This window comes from Mesocricetus auratus, unplaced genomic scaffold (assembly GCF_017639785.1).
Source record: "Mesocricetus auratus isolate SY011 unplaced genomic scaffold, BCM_Maur_2.0 Super-Scaffold_100008, whole genome shotgun sequence".
In the NCBI taxonomy this organism is placed as follows: domain Eukaryota; kingdom Metazoa; phylum Chordata; class Mammalia; order Rodentia; family Cricetidae; genus Mesocricetus; species Mesocricetus auratus.
In genome coordinates this window covers 6,606,271-6,620,079 of record NW_024429192.1, presented here as the reverse complement: position 1 = coordinate 6,620,079, position 13,809 = coordinate 6,606,271, and the positions used below count along the sequence as shown (strand labels likewise).

The following is a 13,809-nucleotide window of genomic DNA, read 5'->3' as shown; positions in this document are numbered from 1 at the left end:
AACAGTATCATTTCTGTAGCAGCACTGGCAAAGGTGTAGGACAGCGGTAGCACCAAACAGCAAGGAGGGCATCCGTCACCTTTGGAGTGCGTAAGGTCCTCAGTGTCAGAGACACCAAGCTCTTCTGGAGTTGAGGAGGCTGAGACCTGACTACTGTACCTGTCTGAATTGGACCTTTCCGTCTTTGCTGGAACCTGTAAAAGTGGAACAGGGCCTGAGCATTAGCAATGGCCAGTACCACTGGACACCTTTAAGCAGGAGGACGTCTAGGAAATACAGAGTGAAGTATCTGGGAAAACAGGGTATCATGTCAGCAACCCACTCTCAAACGGGTAAGAAAATAGCCTTTTATACTGAACTTCAACTTTTCTGTCTAAAGTTGCTTCATTTTCCTAAATTTAGATAAATACCTCTAAATGGCATCAATAAGATAAATTCTTACAACCCCGTTCTTCCCTTTGTAACGTTTGTTTTCAGAGACAGTCTCACTGTGTAGCCCAGAACAGTCTTGATTTCCTCGTCACCTGCCTCGCCTACTGAGAGCTGGGGTGCCACCATGGTCATACACTGTTTCTGAGAGGGGAGAAGACTTCCTTACTCTGTGAGACCTCCCAAACAGAGGAGCCAGGGTGGTCGTATCCGTGCCCCCTTCCCTGGCAGGGTCCTCAGCCACGAAGAGACCATCTGAAGTGCGAGCACTCACGCTCGTTAGGAACCTGTGCACGGATGGCCTTGAGCTAAAGCACGGCACTTGAAACACCACGCACAGTTCTTCCCGTCTTCCTTCCTTCTCACCACCCGATACCAGGCTTCAGCCGAATGACTCATCTGCTGTCCACTCGCCCTGCATTCTCTTCTCTTCCTCTGTTGAGGGTTCTCTCCATCGGGAACAGCCTCCAGTGGTCTTCCTATTTTCAGATATCACCATCCTTTATTCTCCAAGCAACACGCACGCCACTTCCTGGGGTTTGCCCTTATCGCTCTATGAAAAGGAAATCTTTCCTTTTCTTCTGTATTTCAGAGACTTGTATACTAATAGCAACGGAGCCAGTTTGATTTTCTCATTCCTCAGTGTGATGCCAACCTAACAGACACTGAGCATCACAGCTGCACTGACACTCACTTCCCAGGCAAAGCAAACCGAGAGGCTAAGACACAAAAGGACATGCTTTGCTAACTTTAAAACAATACATTCTACAAAAAGTTTTCCCTCCCAGGAAAGAATCCCGCCGTCTTCACTGCAGAAGATCACATTGAACCATCCTCATGAGTCTAGAAAGTCTCCAGTGTGATAAGGGAGGGTGGGCGCAGGAAGGTGGGTGTGGAGAACACAGCACTGCTTCACGTAGCTCAGAGAGGAAACGACAGGAAGGCATGGAAAGCAAGGCTGGGGAGATAGGTGATGCAGAAGCACGCTGGCTTCCCTGTCTCGGGATCTGCTGTGCCTGCACCGAGAGGAGGAAATGTCTTCTGTGCACAAGTTCGTACTTCCCCTTCTACTGATGGTGGTTACTAAACAAACAAAACGCTGGGAAAAACAAACCTTTCTTTTATGAGTTATAAATTCTAACCACAGTCAGTCTGAATGTCCAAGAAGCCATTGTTTCAGAGTCACTCTGAGTGACCAAGATTTTCAGCAGTTCAGCTAAGGTAACCAGGCTTCTGCTTTGTAGTTCACGTGTTTAAAAAACACTTAAGCAAAAGCAAGTCTTGGCTTCTAAGCTATGGCTGCCACCATATACCAGGGATAGACAGCAACTAAATCCCACAGGACTTATTCAAAGGGAACAACTCTTTCCTAAGCCGCGATTAGCTCTAGTATTCATTTGGGTTACATCTTTTTCTTAGGATTCAAGCACTTAGAGCCACCTTATGAATAAATCTAGCTCCTCTGTATTTCATTACTTTTTACCTCTATATTTCAAATGTATCATCATATCACTAACACTAGTAAATATCTGAAGGCTTTCTCCCTTGCTAGAGAACATGTCTTATCAATAAGGTCACAGAACAGAATTTTTAACAAGATAAGTGCAATAAACACTTATTCTCATGAAAATAGCTTTGAAACACCTGGGCAATCTGAATGCTGATTACACATTTGATAGTTTTAGAGCCATTGTTAAATTTTCAGATGTCTTGATGATGATATAATTAGGTTTAATAAATGAACAGAGAGCTCATGGTGCACCTGTGCACCCCCAGTCTTAAGAGGCTGAGGCAGGAGGCTCATAGACAGTTCAAGACAAGTAAGGCTTTACCTCAGAAAAGCCACTAATACCAAAAACACAGTCCATATCTTTTAAAAACACTGAAACATTTATTATGATGCATAAAATTCATACCTTCAATGCAACTTTATTATCTAAACAGCAAATAACAAAACTGGTATGTTACCTTAGACCAAACTGTTAAGTTACTTGTATTACATTAAAAGGCATTTGAAGGACTGAATTAAATGTAAACTTCTCTACCCTTCAGTAAATTACAACAATTCAAACTAGACAATATAGGTACTCAAGAAGGTTCTGCTAACCAGTGTAAACATTCTTGTGGTTCAAACTTTTCAGACTGGGACAAGAGTGTACTTCCCCAATTAGCCAGAAGATCAAGCAACAGACTGTGGATCAATAAAGCACAGAGCATGGCATGGAGCACCAGTACTTCTAGCATCCCTGAAGTCTGAGAGAAGAGGACTGTGAGTTCCAGACCAGCAGGGCTACTTAGAAAGTTCCATGCTACATGCCTCATACTGGGTACATACCAAGATTCACTCAAAAAGGCAGGGCATGGGAGTTGCAAATTAGAATGCTGCTCCTAGAATCACAATTTGCCTGTGGTTGCGTGGGTGGCAGTCCGTGGTTAGCCTATTGCATGCAAACAGCACTTTAGCACAGCGCATCTAGAGGTACTAGCGATCATGTAGTTCAAACCCCTCATCTTCAGAAGGATCAGCAATTATCGAATTCACCCAAGATCACGTGCCTGGCTAGCACAAGAGCCCACTGGCATTTTATCCCACACAAAACAAAACAAAACAAAAATTGAAGGTAAAGACATCTTTAACTAAATTTTTAAAAAATCAAAATTAAGTTAAAATTAAAAAAAACAAAACTACAAATGAAAGACATGAAACAAATCACTGTTCTATATAAGCTATACATACAAATGTTGGCAACACTTTAAAACATTATCTTTATTCACTCAAAGTATTCAGCGAGTGTCTACTATGTAGCGGGCCCTTGGCAAAAGTCTAGGTTCCTAATAGGACAGATAAGGAAGGCAGGCGTTATATAGCCAAGCAAATGTTAAATCCCAGCAGACTGCTAGGCATGGTAGCAACGCCTGCCAACCCAGTTTCTTCAACAGCAGGCTAAGACCGAAGGATCACAAGTGCAAGGCAGGTGTGGGCAATTTAGCAAGAACCTGTTTCTGGGTAAAAATGCTGGATGTATCTCAATAGTAGATACCCATGGCTCTGGGCTCAGTGCCCACAACAACACACCAGTCCTAAGGGAATTCTAATCCCCTACTGAAGTATTAACATCCTGGACCAGACAGTGTCATGTTTGTTAGGTCACCTGAAGCTGTCCCACAACTCATCCATGCAACTTATTTATACTGGTCTTTTTCCTCTGTGCACTTCCTCTGGATACCTTCTATTTCTGGGTCTTTAAGCTTACCAACTATTCCTTCTGTAGTGTTAAATACATGGTTCCTATCAGTATATAATGCCATTAGATACTATTATTTTCTTTTTTAAATAATTTAACTATTTTTATGTAAATTGGTGTTCTGCCTGCATACATGTCTGTGTAAAGCTTCAGATCTCCTAGAACTAGAATTACAGACAGTTGTGAGCTTCCATGTGGGTGTTGGGAATTGAACCTGGGTCCTCTGGAAGAACAGGCAGTGCTCTTAGCTGCTGAGCCATCTTTCCAACCCCAGATATGGTTATTTTCACTTTGAATAACTGATGTGAGTCATGCTTTTCATGTCTTTAATAGGCTCATACTCTACTTCTTGAACATATGGAATATATTTTTCAAAGCTGTTTCAATGTCCCTTACTAACATTAACATCTGTTTCTACAGATTGACTTTTCTGCTCATTATGAAGTATATTTTCTACTTCTTTGCATATATATTAGCTTTCAATGTGAGATGAGTTGAATGATACACATGTATCATGTAACACGTTTTGTTTTATATGTGTATATGTGTGCATCTCATGCACACACACACACTTGTATTTCTTAACCCTCTGAGAACAGTTATTTGAAACTTAAATTACTAGAAACAGTAATTTGGGAGACAAAAGCAGACCCTTTGGGGTCTTAAGCTTTGCTAGGGAGGCCCAAAGAAGGATTTGGTCTAGAACTGCTTTGCCCCATTAATGAAATAATGCCCTCTTTAGTATTCGGTCTGACTTAGTTTTCCGTAGCTGAAAGCATTTTGTGCATTCCCTTCAGGTTGCTGTTGCTATTCTCAGAGAGGAGGCAAACTCCAGGTCCTACTATTCCAGCACAGTCAAAAGCGAAAGTCGTTTTTGTATTTCTGGGCTATTTGTGTTTCAGGCCAAGTTAGAATATCTGATAGACCCAAGATGGTGTAACAAATGCCACGTGATGGGGCTCTACTGCTCAGGGGAGAGGCTCTGTCTTCCTTCTTTGTTTGCCCACAGCACAGTTAAGGAGGAAATGAAGGCACGCGGGAACCGCTGACTTGTCCTCCACTTGTACACTCTTCCTGCTACTGCTTCAGACTCAGGGCCCGGGCTGACTTTGTTTAGTTGATGTTGAAGCTACTTTTTACTTTCTCCTAACCATGGACATTCCATTTTTTATAAAAAGAAATAAACTTCACAATTCTAACATAAGATAGCAAGTCTAAATTTCATCTTATACTTAAAAAGTCAACTCTAAGTCACTTTTTCCCTCGTGTGCTTTAAAAAAATAGAATACTGCAACTTATCTAAAGGGCAACCATGCTGACTGACAGCATTTGGCAATTTAAAAACATGCACTGCTTGTCATTGCTGCTTATTACACTTGGCACCCAAAATTCTACAAGCTGACATTCTATTTGGCCCAGCAAAACAATTGTGTTCTTAATGGCCATACTTTAAAATCTAACCACACTTCTATATACTAACAGAGCAATAGTTTATAGGCAAAAATGGAAATAATTAATTCTCACACTAGAAAACACTGCCAGCTTCCCTTTTAACTGAGAGCTTTTCTATGGGTTTGCCTTTCTTTTCTGAGAAGGGACACTTAATTTTTTTTATTTTATTTTTATGCGTTTGAGTGCTGCATCTACATAAATGTCTGGGCACTGTGTGCATGCGTGGTGTCGTGGAGGACAGAAGGTATCAGATCCCTGAACTGTAGTTGCAGCCGGTTGTAATCTGCCATGTGGGTGCTGGGAATTGAAGCCAGGTCCTCTGGAGAGGCAGCCAGCGCTCTTAACTTCGGACAGAGCCCCTTGCCTCTCTCTAGTCCCCTGCCCTCCTTTTGCCCCTCATTTCCTACGTAGGAAACTAAGCCATCACCCTTCAACAGCAGAAACAATTACAGCGAAAAGGTGAAAAACAATCAAATGGAAAGGATTCTCTGGAATTGTTCAAGGCAGGCTTTCTCTGTGTAGCCCTGGCTGTCCTAGAACTTGCTCTGTAGACCAGGCTGACCTTGTACTCAGAGACCCCCCTGCCTCTGCCTCCTGCCGGAGTGGGGGGCTTAAAGGCACATGCTACCACCTTCCTGGGAGATTTGTTTTTTTAAACTCACACTTTCCGCATATGGAAAACACAGACAAAGCATAACTCACAGAATTGTGAACACAGCATGTGACTGCCGCATCTCTTGAATTGTATAAACAGATACCTCAGGGAACTGCAGTCAACTCCGAGATGCAAGGATATTTTAAATTGGAGAAAACACCAAAGGTTTCCACACAAGCTGGCTATCAAGTAAACTATTAGCCTGAGGGGGTTCAGAGCTTAACATATGACTACAGTGTATCTATTCCATGAGCCCTGTCTTTGGGAAGCTAGGTTTCTGGTAGTTCCTGTGGTGAATGACAAATTCTTCTGAAAGTCACTATGAACCAGGAATGAGAACAGCATCACTTCAATGGCTTCCAAGGTGTGAAGGCTGTGTAGAACTCAAAAGCATGCACGCCCCATGAGTAACTGTGGCTATTTATTAAGAGAATAAATTATTTTCACTTGGTTGCATTATTTTGTTTGACCAGCTGCTAAAGTTATTGGGATTTAAATGTTTATTGTAATCTTGGCACTTGGAGGACTGTTATGAGTTTGAGGCCAACCTGAGATACAAAAAGAGTCAAGCTAGTTGGGGTACAGAGAGACTCCTTTACAAAAAGTTTTACTGCCAGGGTCTATTTAATAAACAGATTCCTCAGACATTCTACAGGCTTTCTACAATACAGTAAGACATGAAGGTATCATGGAACAACCAAGTTTACAAATCTAGAGCTTAATATTTTGATGGCAGAGTAAACTTCTAGTAAATAAACCGTTTTTGCACTATTATTTTTCCTTAGTCTGCAGTTCCATAGAATTAGAACAGTTTGCATTCTGTAAAGATATATAGAATATACTAGTGGTTTGAAGTGTTATGATTCACACTTCTATAATATGAAGAATTAGGTAGAAAGAAAACTCAGATGCATATCTTGGAGTAAAACTAGGTCCAGAATTAAGTATATGGCTTTGCTATCTATTAAGCACATGGCTTGAGCCTGGAAATGACCCAAATTATGCTATTTTAAAGGGCTGAAAATTATACCATTGAAAACATAAGAAGTGATTTATCTTTATCATTAAACTAGCATGTGAAATCAAAAAGAGCAAAGGCTTTTCTTTTAAGAGTTACAATGTATATCACCACACTGGGTTGTTTGCTTGCTTTGTATTTAGTGTTTATGTTTTACAATGTTGGGAATTGAATCTAAGACCTCATATAAACTAAGTGACCTTTGTCCTTCATATTCCATTTAAGATACAGTTGTGATTATTTATTTACTGAAGCAAGAGATGGACTATAAACCACAAGCTGTAAATTTAAGGCATGTCTATCTGACAGCTTGTCCTATGAAGTTCTGTTTTTTGGGGGGTGACACTCGCACACACTAAAAACACTGAACCACACAAAAAGCACTGGTTTTTTTATTCTTAAAGAATTCATTTCTAGAAAAGAGTGTACTGCTGTAACAGACCAACCACCCATACTTGCTACTTACAGTATCCAAGGCATCTTCCCAGATGACTACATTGTGCGGCCTAGGCACAGAAAGCTACTGACTAGACTAGGACACACTGGCTTAGCACTTAGGGGACCAGAAGTCCCAGATCATCTTCAGCTGCACAGTAAGTCTGAGACTAGTCTAAGCCATGAGAGACCCTGTCAGAAAAAACCTACAATGACAAACAACCCACAACAGCTATGACTGATTAAGTTGGTACAAGCCTAAGAGAACACAATGAAGAATGGTTAAGTCCTATTGCTTGGGAGAACACCGACACCATCTCCTGGAGGAGATCATCACGTAACAGAAAGACAGGAGTGAGGTTAAGGAAGATCTTAACAAACACGTTGAGGAGTTGGAATTTTATCTGAGGAAAACAGGGCCACTCTTTGATGTACTATAAAAATGACTTTAGAAGACATTTCTTGCAGATTGATAGGCAGGATGCCCTGAAATCCAGAGGCTGGAAACAGTAAGGGTGAAGAGAACACACTCAGATCTTTGGGATAGTTCCCTGGATGCAGCAGGCATTCAAAATTCTGCAGGTTGTTCCAAAAGCCAAATGTTATACAGGACAACATCTATCTTGGTACTACCAAATGCCAAACTAAACTTGTTGTGTAACAAGTTATCACTATGTAGCCTAGGAGAATCTCATATACAAAATCTTTCTGCTTCTGCTTCCTGAGTGCTGGAGTTACAGATATGTAACATTAACACAAGCACCTAACTAATTTTATATGGCAATTTATATAAAAAGAGAAAAGTTAGCTCTTAAAGATTAGTATTTATTATTGCACAGTAAGGTACCAACAGGTAACAATGTTTTATAAGAATTAGAAGAAAGGGTTTTACATGTTTTCACCATAAATGGCAAATGTCCAACATTATACAATGTATAAATGTGTTGAAACATCATGTGTTGTAACTGCATGTGTAATTTTTATGTTTCTATATATCAATTAAAACTCAAAATATATTTTAACTGTTACTGTAGAGTTTATAGAAAAGAAAGTATGTAGCTTTATAGAGAGAAGTATTCACACTTTTCTGTCTTCTTACAATTTCTTACATAGCTTAAATCCAATGAAGACAAAATTAAGAAACAATTAAGCTACAGATGGTAGAGCACTTGCTTAATATGCAGTACTTAGTTTCAATTCCCAGCAGTGAAAATAAGTACAAAGTTAAGATAATACTTTAATATTATTCCACCTCATAACTACCACCCCAAATGGATGTTTTAGACCCTTTTAAAACCCATTATTTGGCATAAAAGGTAACTACTAGAGGTTTTAGAAGTATGATTATTTTTAGAATTTCTAATCTTAACATATAGCAATAACTCTGAAAACTACAGATAATTCATAATTTATAAGCTCCACAGTGACTTCTCATTGTAATTATGAGTAACCAATTTTAAAAAAATATTCTAGAATTAAGACATTAATAAATCAGGTAATGTCAGCCAAAACACAAGCAGTTGAAAAACATTTTATATTACTAACCTGTGATGGTACATTGTTTATATCTAATAAAGCGTGCCTGAAGATCAGAATGCAAAGCTAGCCACAGCCATAGAGGCCAGGCAGTGGTGGTGCACGCCTTTAATCCCTGCATTAGAGAGGCATAGAAGACAGGAGCTCAGGGTCTCATTCGGGTATTCAGTATTTAGTCTTCAGCATTCTGTCTCCAGCCACACTGAGGACTACTCGTGGAGACAGGATCGCCCTTTCAGTCTGAGGTAAGAGCTAGTGGCTGGCTGTTTTGTTTTCCTGATCTTCACCTTGAAGCTTGAGCCCAGAATCTGTCTCTGGGTTTTTATTATTCATACTACACTAACGAGTGCTCCATTACCACATTTTTATTTCAGCCTTCATTAGTGTAAATACATCTATAGTATGAGAAAGTATGCTGCGTGGGTTAACACTGGAGCACGACACTGGAGCATGGCATTTTCATTTTATTAAATCATAAAAACCACCAGGCGATACTGGAGCATGCCTTTAATCCCAGCACTTAGGAGGCAGAGGCAGGTGGATCTCTGTGAGTTCAATGCCAGCTTGGTCTACAGAACTAGTTCCAGAACAGCTAAGGCTATTACACAGACAAACCCTGTCTCAAAACACCAAAAACCAAAAAACAGAACCATCAAAACCAATTTTGAGCACTGATGTTCATATGAGTATTACTTAACCTTTTTCTTGGGATGTATCTTGCCCCTTGCTTCTCCCTGCAAGCCATGGTACTATATGCACCAGAAATGTGTGTGTGTGTTATATTGACTTTTGCTTAAGAGTTGTTCATTATGTCACTATTATTTTCCCTACCAGGATAAAAATTTTACTATTTTAGTCAGGTTATCCCTGAACCAATATGAAAATATTTTATGCATAGGTTAGGACATTATGTTCTTTACATACTAAGTCTAAAGAAAGAGCTATAGGTAAAATATTTATGGCTTACAATAATAAATGTTTTTCAAACATTATTGTGTGTACACACGTGTGTTTATATATACACAGTAATATATAATAAACATTATATAATACACAAACATATATACACACATACATACACACACACACACACACACATATGTATGTATGCATGTGAGTATGCATGGAGACCAGAGGTTGACATCTGGCATTTTCCTTTATTGCTCTCCATATTACTTTTGAGACAGACACTGCCTGGAAACTGACAGACAGCTGACCAGAAAGTTCCAGCTCTAGGAATGCTCATGTTTTAGTTAGTGTTCGAGTATTGCACACCAGGCTTTCATCAGGGCTCTGGGGACCCACAAGGTCCCCGTGCTTACAGGGCAGGCGTTTGTCAACTGAGCATCTCCAGCCCAGACAACAGTTTTACCTTATAAAAGTATGATCAATAAACAGTCTGAGAAAAATGGAGCCAAGAAGGCTAGGGATGCAGCTCCGTTAGCAGAGTGATTACCTAAGATGCATGGTGCCCTGGGTTCCATCCCCAGCACTGCATAAACCTAGCACTGCATAAACCTAGCACTGCATAAACCTAGCACGACAGAGGGCGCCTGTATCCCATCCCATCCTCCCCCCCCCACTCCGGATATGGGGGCAGGGAATCTGGTGTTCAGTGGCTTTGGCTATAACATGAGGGAGGGGTCAGGTTATTACAGACTGCTTTTAAAAAATGAAGAACAAATAGTTATCATTAGAAAATCTGTTTTAAGGGGGCTGGAGAGGTGGCTCAGAGGTTAAGAGTACTAACTGCTCTTCCGGAGGTCTTGAGTTCAATTCCCAGCAACCACATGGTGGCTCACAACCATATACAACTCAGTCTGGTGTATATGTAATAAATAAATAAATCTTAAAAAAAAAAAGAAAATCTGTTTTAAAAAGTCATACCTGAGACAACCCCAAACTGGGGTTATCTGCCCCAATGAATGAATGAAGCACACACAGGGTACATCGAGATGTCTCAGCAGGTAAATGAATGACTGAAGCATAGGCACATCCAGATGTCTCAGCAGGTAAAAGGCATTTACCACCAGGCCTAAAGCCCTGAGTTCCACCCCTGGAACACATATAGTAGGAGGGGAGAACCTTCCCCCCCAAGCTTTTTTTTGCATGTGTGTGTGTGTGTGTGTGTGTGTGTGTGTGTGTGTGTGTGTGTGTACAATAAGAGGTACTGTAAGTAGACCTTTTCTTTAAAAATCAGTCATTTTTATATGATATTAAACCAATTACATATCCTATATGAAATTTTTAGAAATTGTTTGTAATTTTTATCGAAAAATATAAACTCGTAGGCTGAAGAAGTTCATCAGTAAAGGAGCACCAATTATCATACATGCACACTCCAGCAAATCGATCAGTAACAGAGTCCGGGTCTGATCTGAATCTGACCACTAATATCACACATGCGCACGAGGCACAATTACAGATAACCAGCAAACTGTCTCATTGGGTTAATGTGGTAAAGACATAACTGCAACAATATTCTACAAAAAGATACACTTCTAGAAGCAGGACACAGGGAAAACAGGATCCTATCAGCAAAATCGGCACCTCCCCGAACCACGGTTCCTCCAAGAACATAAGTCTGAGTTTACAGGACATAAGGGTTCATTCAAACTAAGTGAAAGAATAAATCCATCAGATAAAATTCAGTCTCGGGGCTGGAGAGATGGCTCAGTGGTTAAGAGCACAGACTGCTCTTCCAGAGAGTCCAGGTTTAATTCCCAGCACCCACACGGCAGCTCCCAACTGTCTGCAATTCCAGTTCCAGGGGACCCAACACCCATGGCAAAACATCAATGGATATAATAAATAAATAACCGGTAAATTAAAAACAAATCAGTCTGAAGGCTTCCAAGGATTTTCTTTCTTTCTTTTTATAAAATAAACTGTTGAACTCTGAGGGTTAGGAACCAAAACAGCGATCACAATCAGGCAGGTTAAAGCGCGTGACTTACAGAGCACGGCCACAGCCCCGGACTCGAACATGAGACATTCTTCCTTGTGCCGAGTTTCCACCATGAGGCTGAAGGGCGGGGGGTCCAGCTTGTGGTAGACTCGGAACCCTTTGCTGAACGCCATTCTCCTTTCCTGGGAGGCAGCCCTGTGGAAGCCGAGCCGAGTCAAGCAGGGGGACGGCTAGGACAAGCCCCGTGGTCCCTCCCCGCCGAGCCTGACCTGACCGGGGTGTGGGTGGGGGTGGAGGCAGAGACGGGGACACCCGGGGCGCGCCACCACGTTTCTTAACCCAAAGGGCAAAAGGAAACGGCTCCCAAGGCTCAAGCCACGGCCCGGCCGGGCAGGGTTTGTGAGCTCTGCCGGCCCCGGTGCGGGCGGAGGTGGAAGTCCCCGTTTGCGTGCGCCCGCGGGGAGACCCGGGCGCGAGTCTCCCGTTGGGGCTGCGCAGCGGCTTCCTGCCCCACGGGCGGCCACGGCGGGGAGGCTGCGGGCTCCTCGGTCTCTCTCCGTCTCTATCTCTCTCCGTCTCTATCTCTCTCTCTCTCCCTCTGCCTTGGGGGTCGGGGCCGGGCGGCGGCGGAGGGCAGGGGCAGCCCCACCGCGCAGGTGACCTCCGCCTCCCGCCGCGGCGACGAACCGACCGATCGCTCCCCCCCGCGGCGGCGGCGGCAGGGGTCCCGGGGTAGCCGGGGAAACGGAGGCAGCGGGCAGCCCGGCGCCTCCATTAGGCGCCTGGAGAGACGGCCCGCAGCCTGTGCTGACTGGGCTCTTTCCCGCCCGCGGGGTGACAGCCGCTGTCACCGCGGCGCCCGCCGCCCGCGGTCTCCTCACCGCCCGCCGCCCGCGCCCCGCGGCCGCCGCCTCTCACCGCTCGCGTCCCCGCTGCGACCCCCGCCGCCGCTGCCGCCGCCGCCGCCGCCGATGAGGAAGCGTCCACCCGCCCGGCCGGCCGGCTGCGGCAGGATCTAGCCGCGGCCGCTCCCCGCCGGCCGCCTCACCTCTTCCTCCGGCTCCTCCTCCTCCTCCTCCTCCGCCTCCCGCAGCCGCCGCCGCCGCCACAGCCACCCCAAGCGTCACTTCCGCTCCAGCAGGCCCAGCTCTTCCGCATTGCGCTGCGGCCCGGGGGGCGGAAGCACCGCCCCTTGGGGGAGGGGAAGGGGCGGGGCTGTCTCCGCCCACGCGGGGGCCGTTCGGCCCGGCCCGGAGCCTGCGAAGCCACCTCGGTCCAGCAGCCAGCGCCACCGGGTCCGTGACGCCTTAGCCAACGCGGGAGCGGACGGATCGCACGGCCGGGGGCTGCCGGCACAGAGAGGGTCGGGCCTCCGCGCGTGGAGTGCCCGAGTCGGGATCGGGACCTCCCCCCGCCGCCTCCGCGGACCCAGCGGGAGGGCGGGGGGAGGAGGGCCGCGCACTGCTGCCAGCCGCTCGGGGTGCCCGGAGAGCTGTCCATGGTGCCTGGCGTCGGGGAGGCAGCGGGAGGCTGTCCCCGTGGTGCGTCCTTGCAGCTCCAGGGGCTCCGCTCCCTGCAGCGAGGGGATCAGCAGCCAGGAGCTCCAGCCGGTTCAACAAAACATGGCTGTCACCGTGGGGTTCTATAAGTAAGGGCAAGGGCGTCACACTGTTTCATACCATTTTTTTTTATTTTTTATTTCTCAACGCAACGTGCCTATGATTTGTGTCCGGCAGAATTATTCTGCTTCTATTTAAGAGACCAAAATGGAAGAAAGAAGTAGTTAATAGGGCCTTTAAAAGGAACTGAAAACCCGAGGAACTCAGCATTCATATTTCCACTTACTTTTTCCTAGCCTCTTCCCCTTTTTGCAACCCCCTTCCCCCCAAGCACATTACGATGCGTTGCACAAAATCATTTCCTCTAACAGGCTCTATCATATGACTCATTATTTCTTCATTTTATCGACAGATTCACCCTGGTTTCAGAATACTAATTAACAAACTAAGCATAAGCCACCTCTAGTAAAGGAAAAACACTTGGATTTAGTTCTGAGATCTTTTCACTTAGTAGTTTCCTTAGAAAAACTTTTGCTGTGGTTACAGTAACCACAAGCTTACACTGATAGTTA

At 44.1% G+C, this 13,809-nt stretch overlaps 1 protein-coding gene across 17 annotated transcripts in view; it reads right to left on the bottom strand.

The window, feature by feature from the left end:
• Synj1 (synaptojanin 1) overlaps nt 1-12,851 on the bottom strand; it is a 72,946-nt gene extending 60,095 nt beyond the window's left edge. For all 17 annotated transcript variants that reach the window (XM_013116178.3, XM_040750503.1, XM_013116181.3 and 14 more), the window contains exons 1-2: nt 12,727-12,851; nt 11,728-11,873 (exon numbers count right to left, since the gene is read on the bottom strand). In XM_013116178.3, coding sequence (XP_012971632.2) covers nt 11,728-11,873; nt 12,727-12,836 — 256 coding nt within the window. In that variant the 5' untranslated portion in view covers nt 12,837-12,851. The remainder of the gene's footprint in view (nt 1-11,727; nt 11,874-12,726) is intronic.
• Between the last annotated feature and the right edge of the window lie 958 nt (nt 12,852-13,809).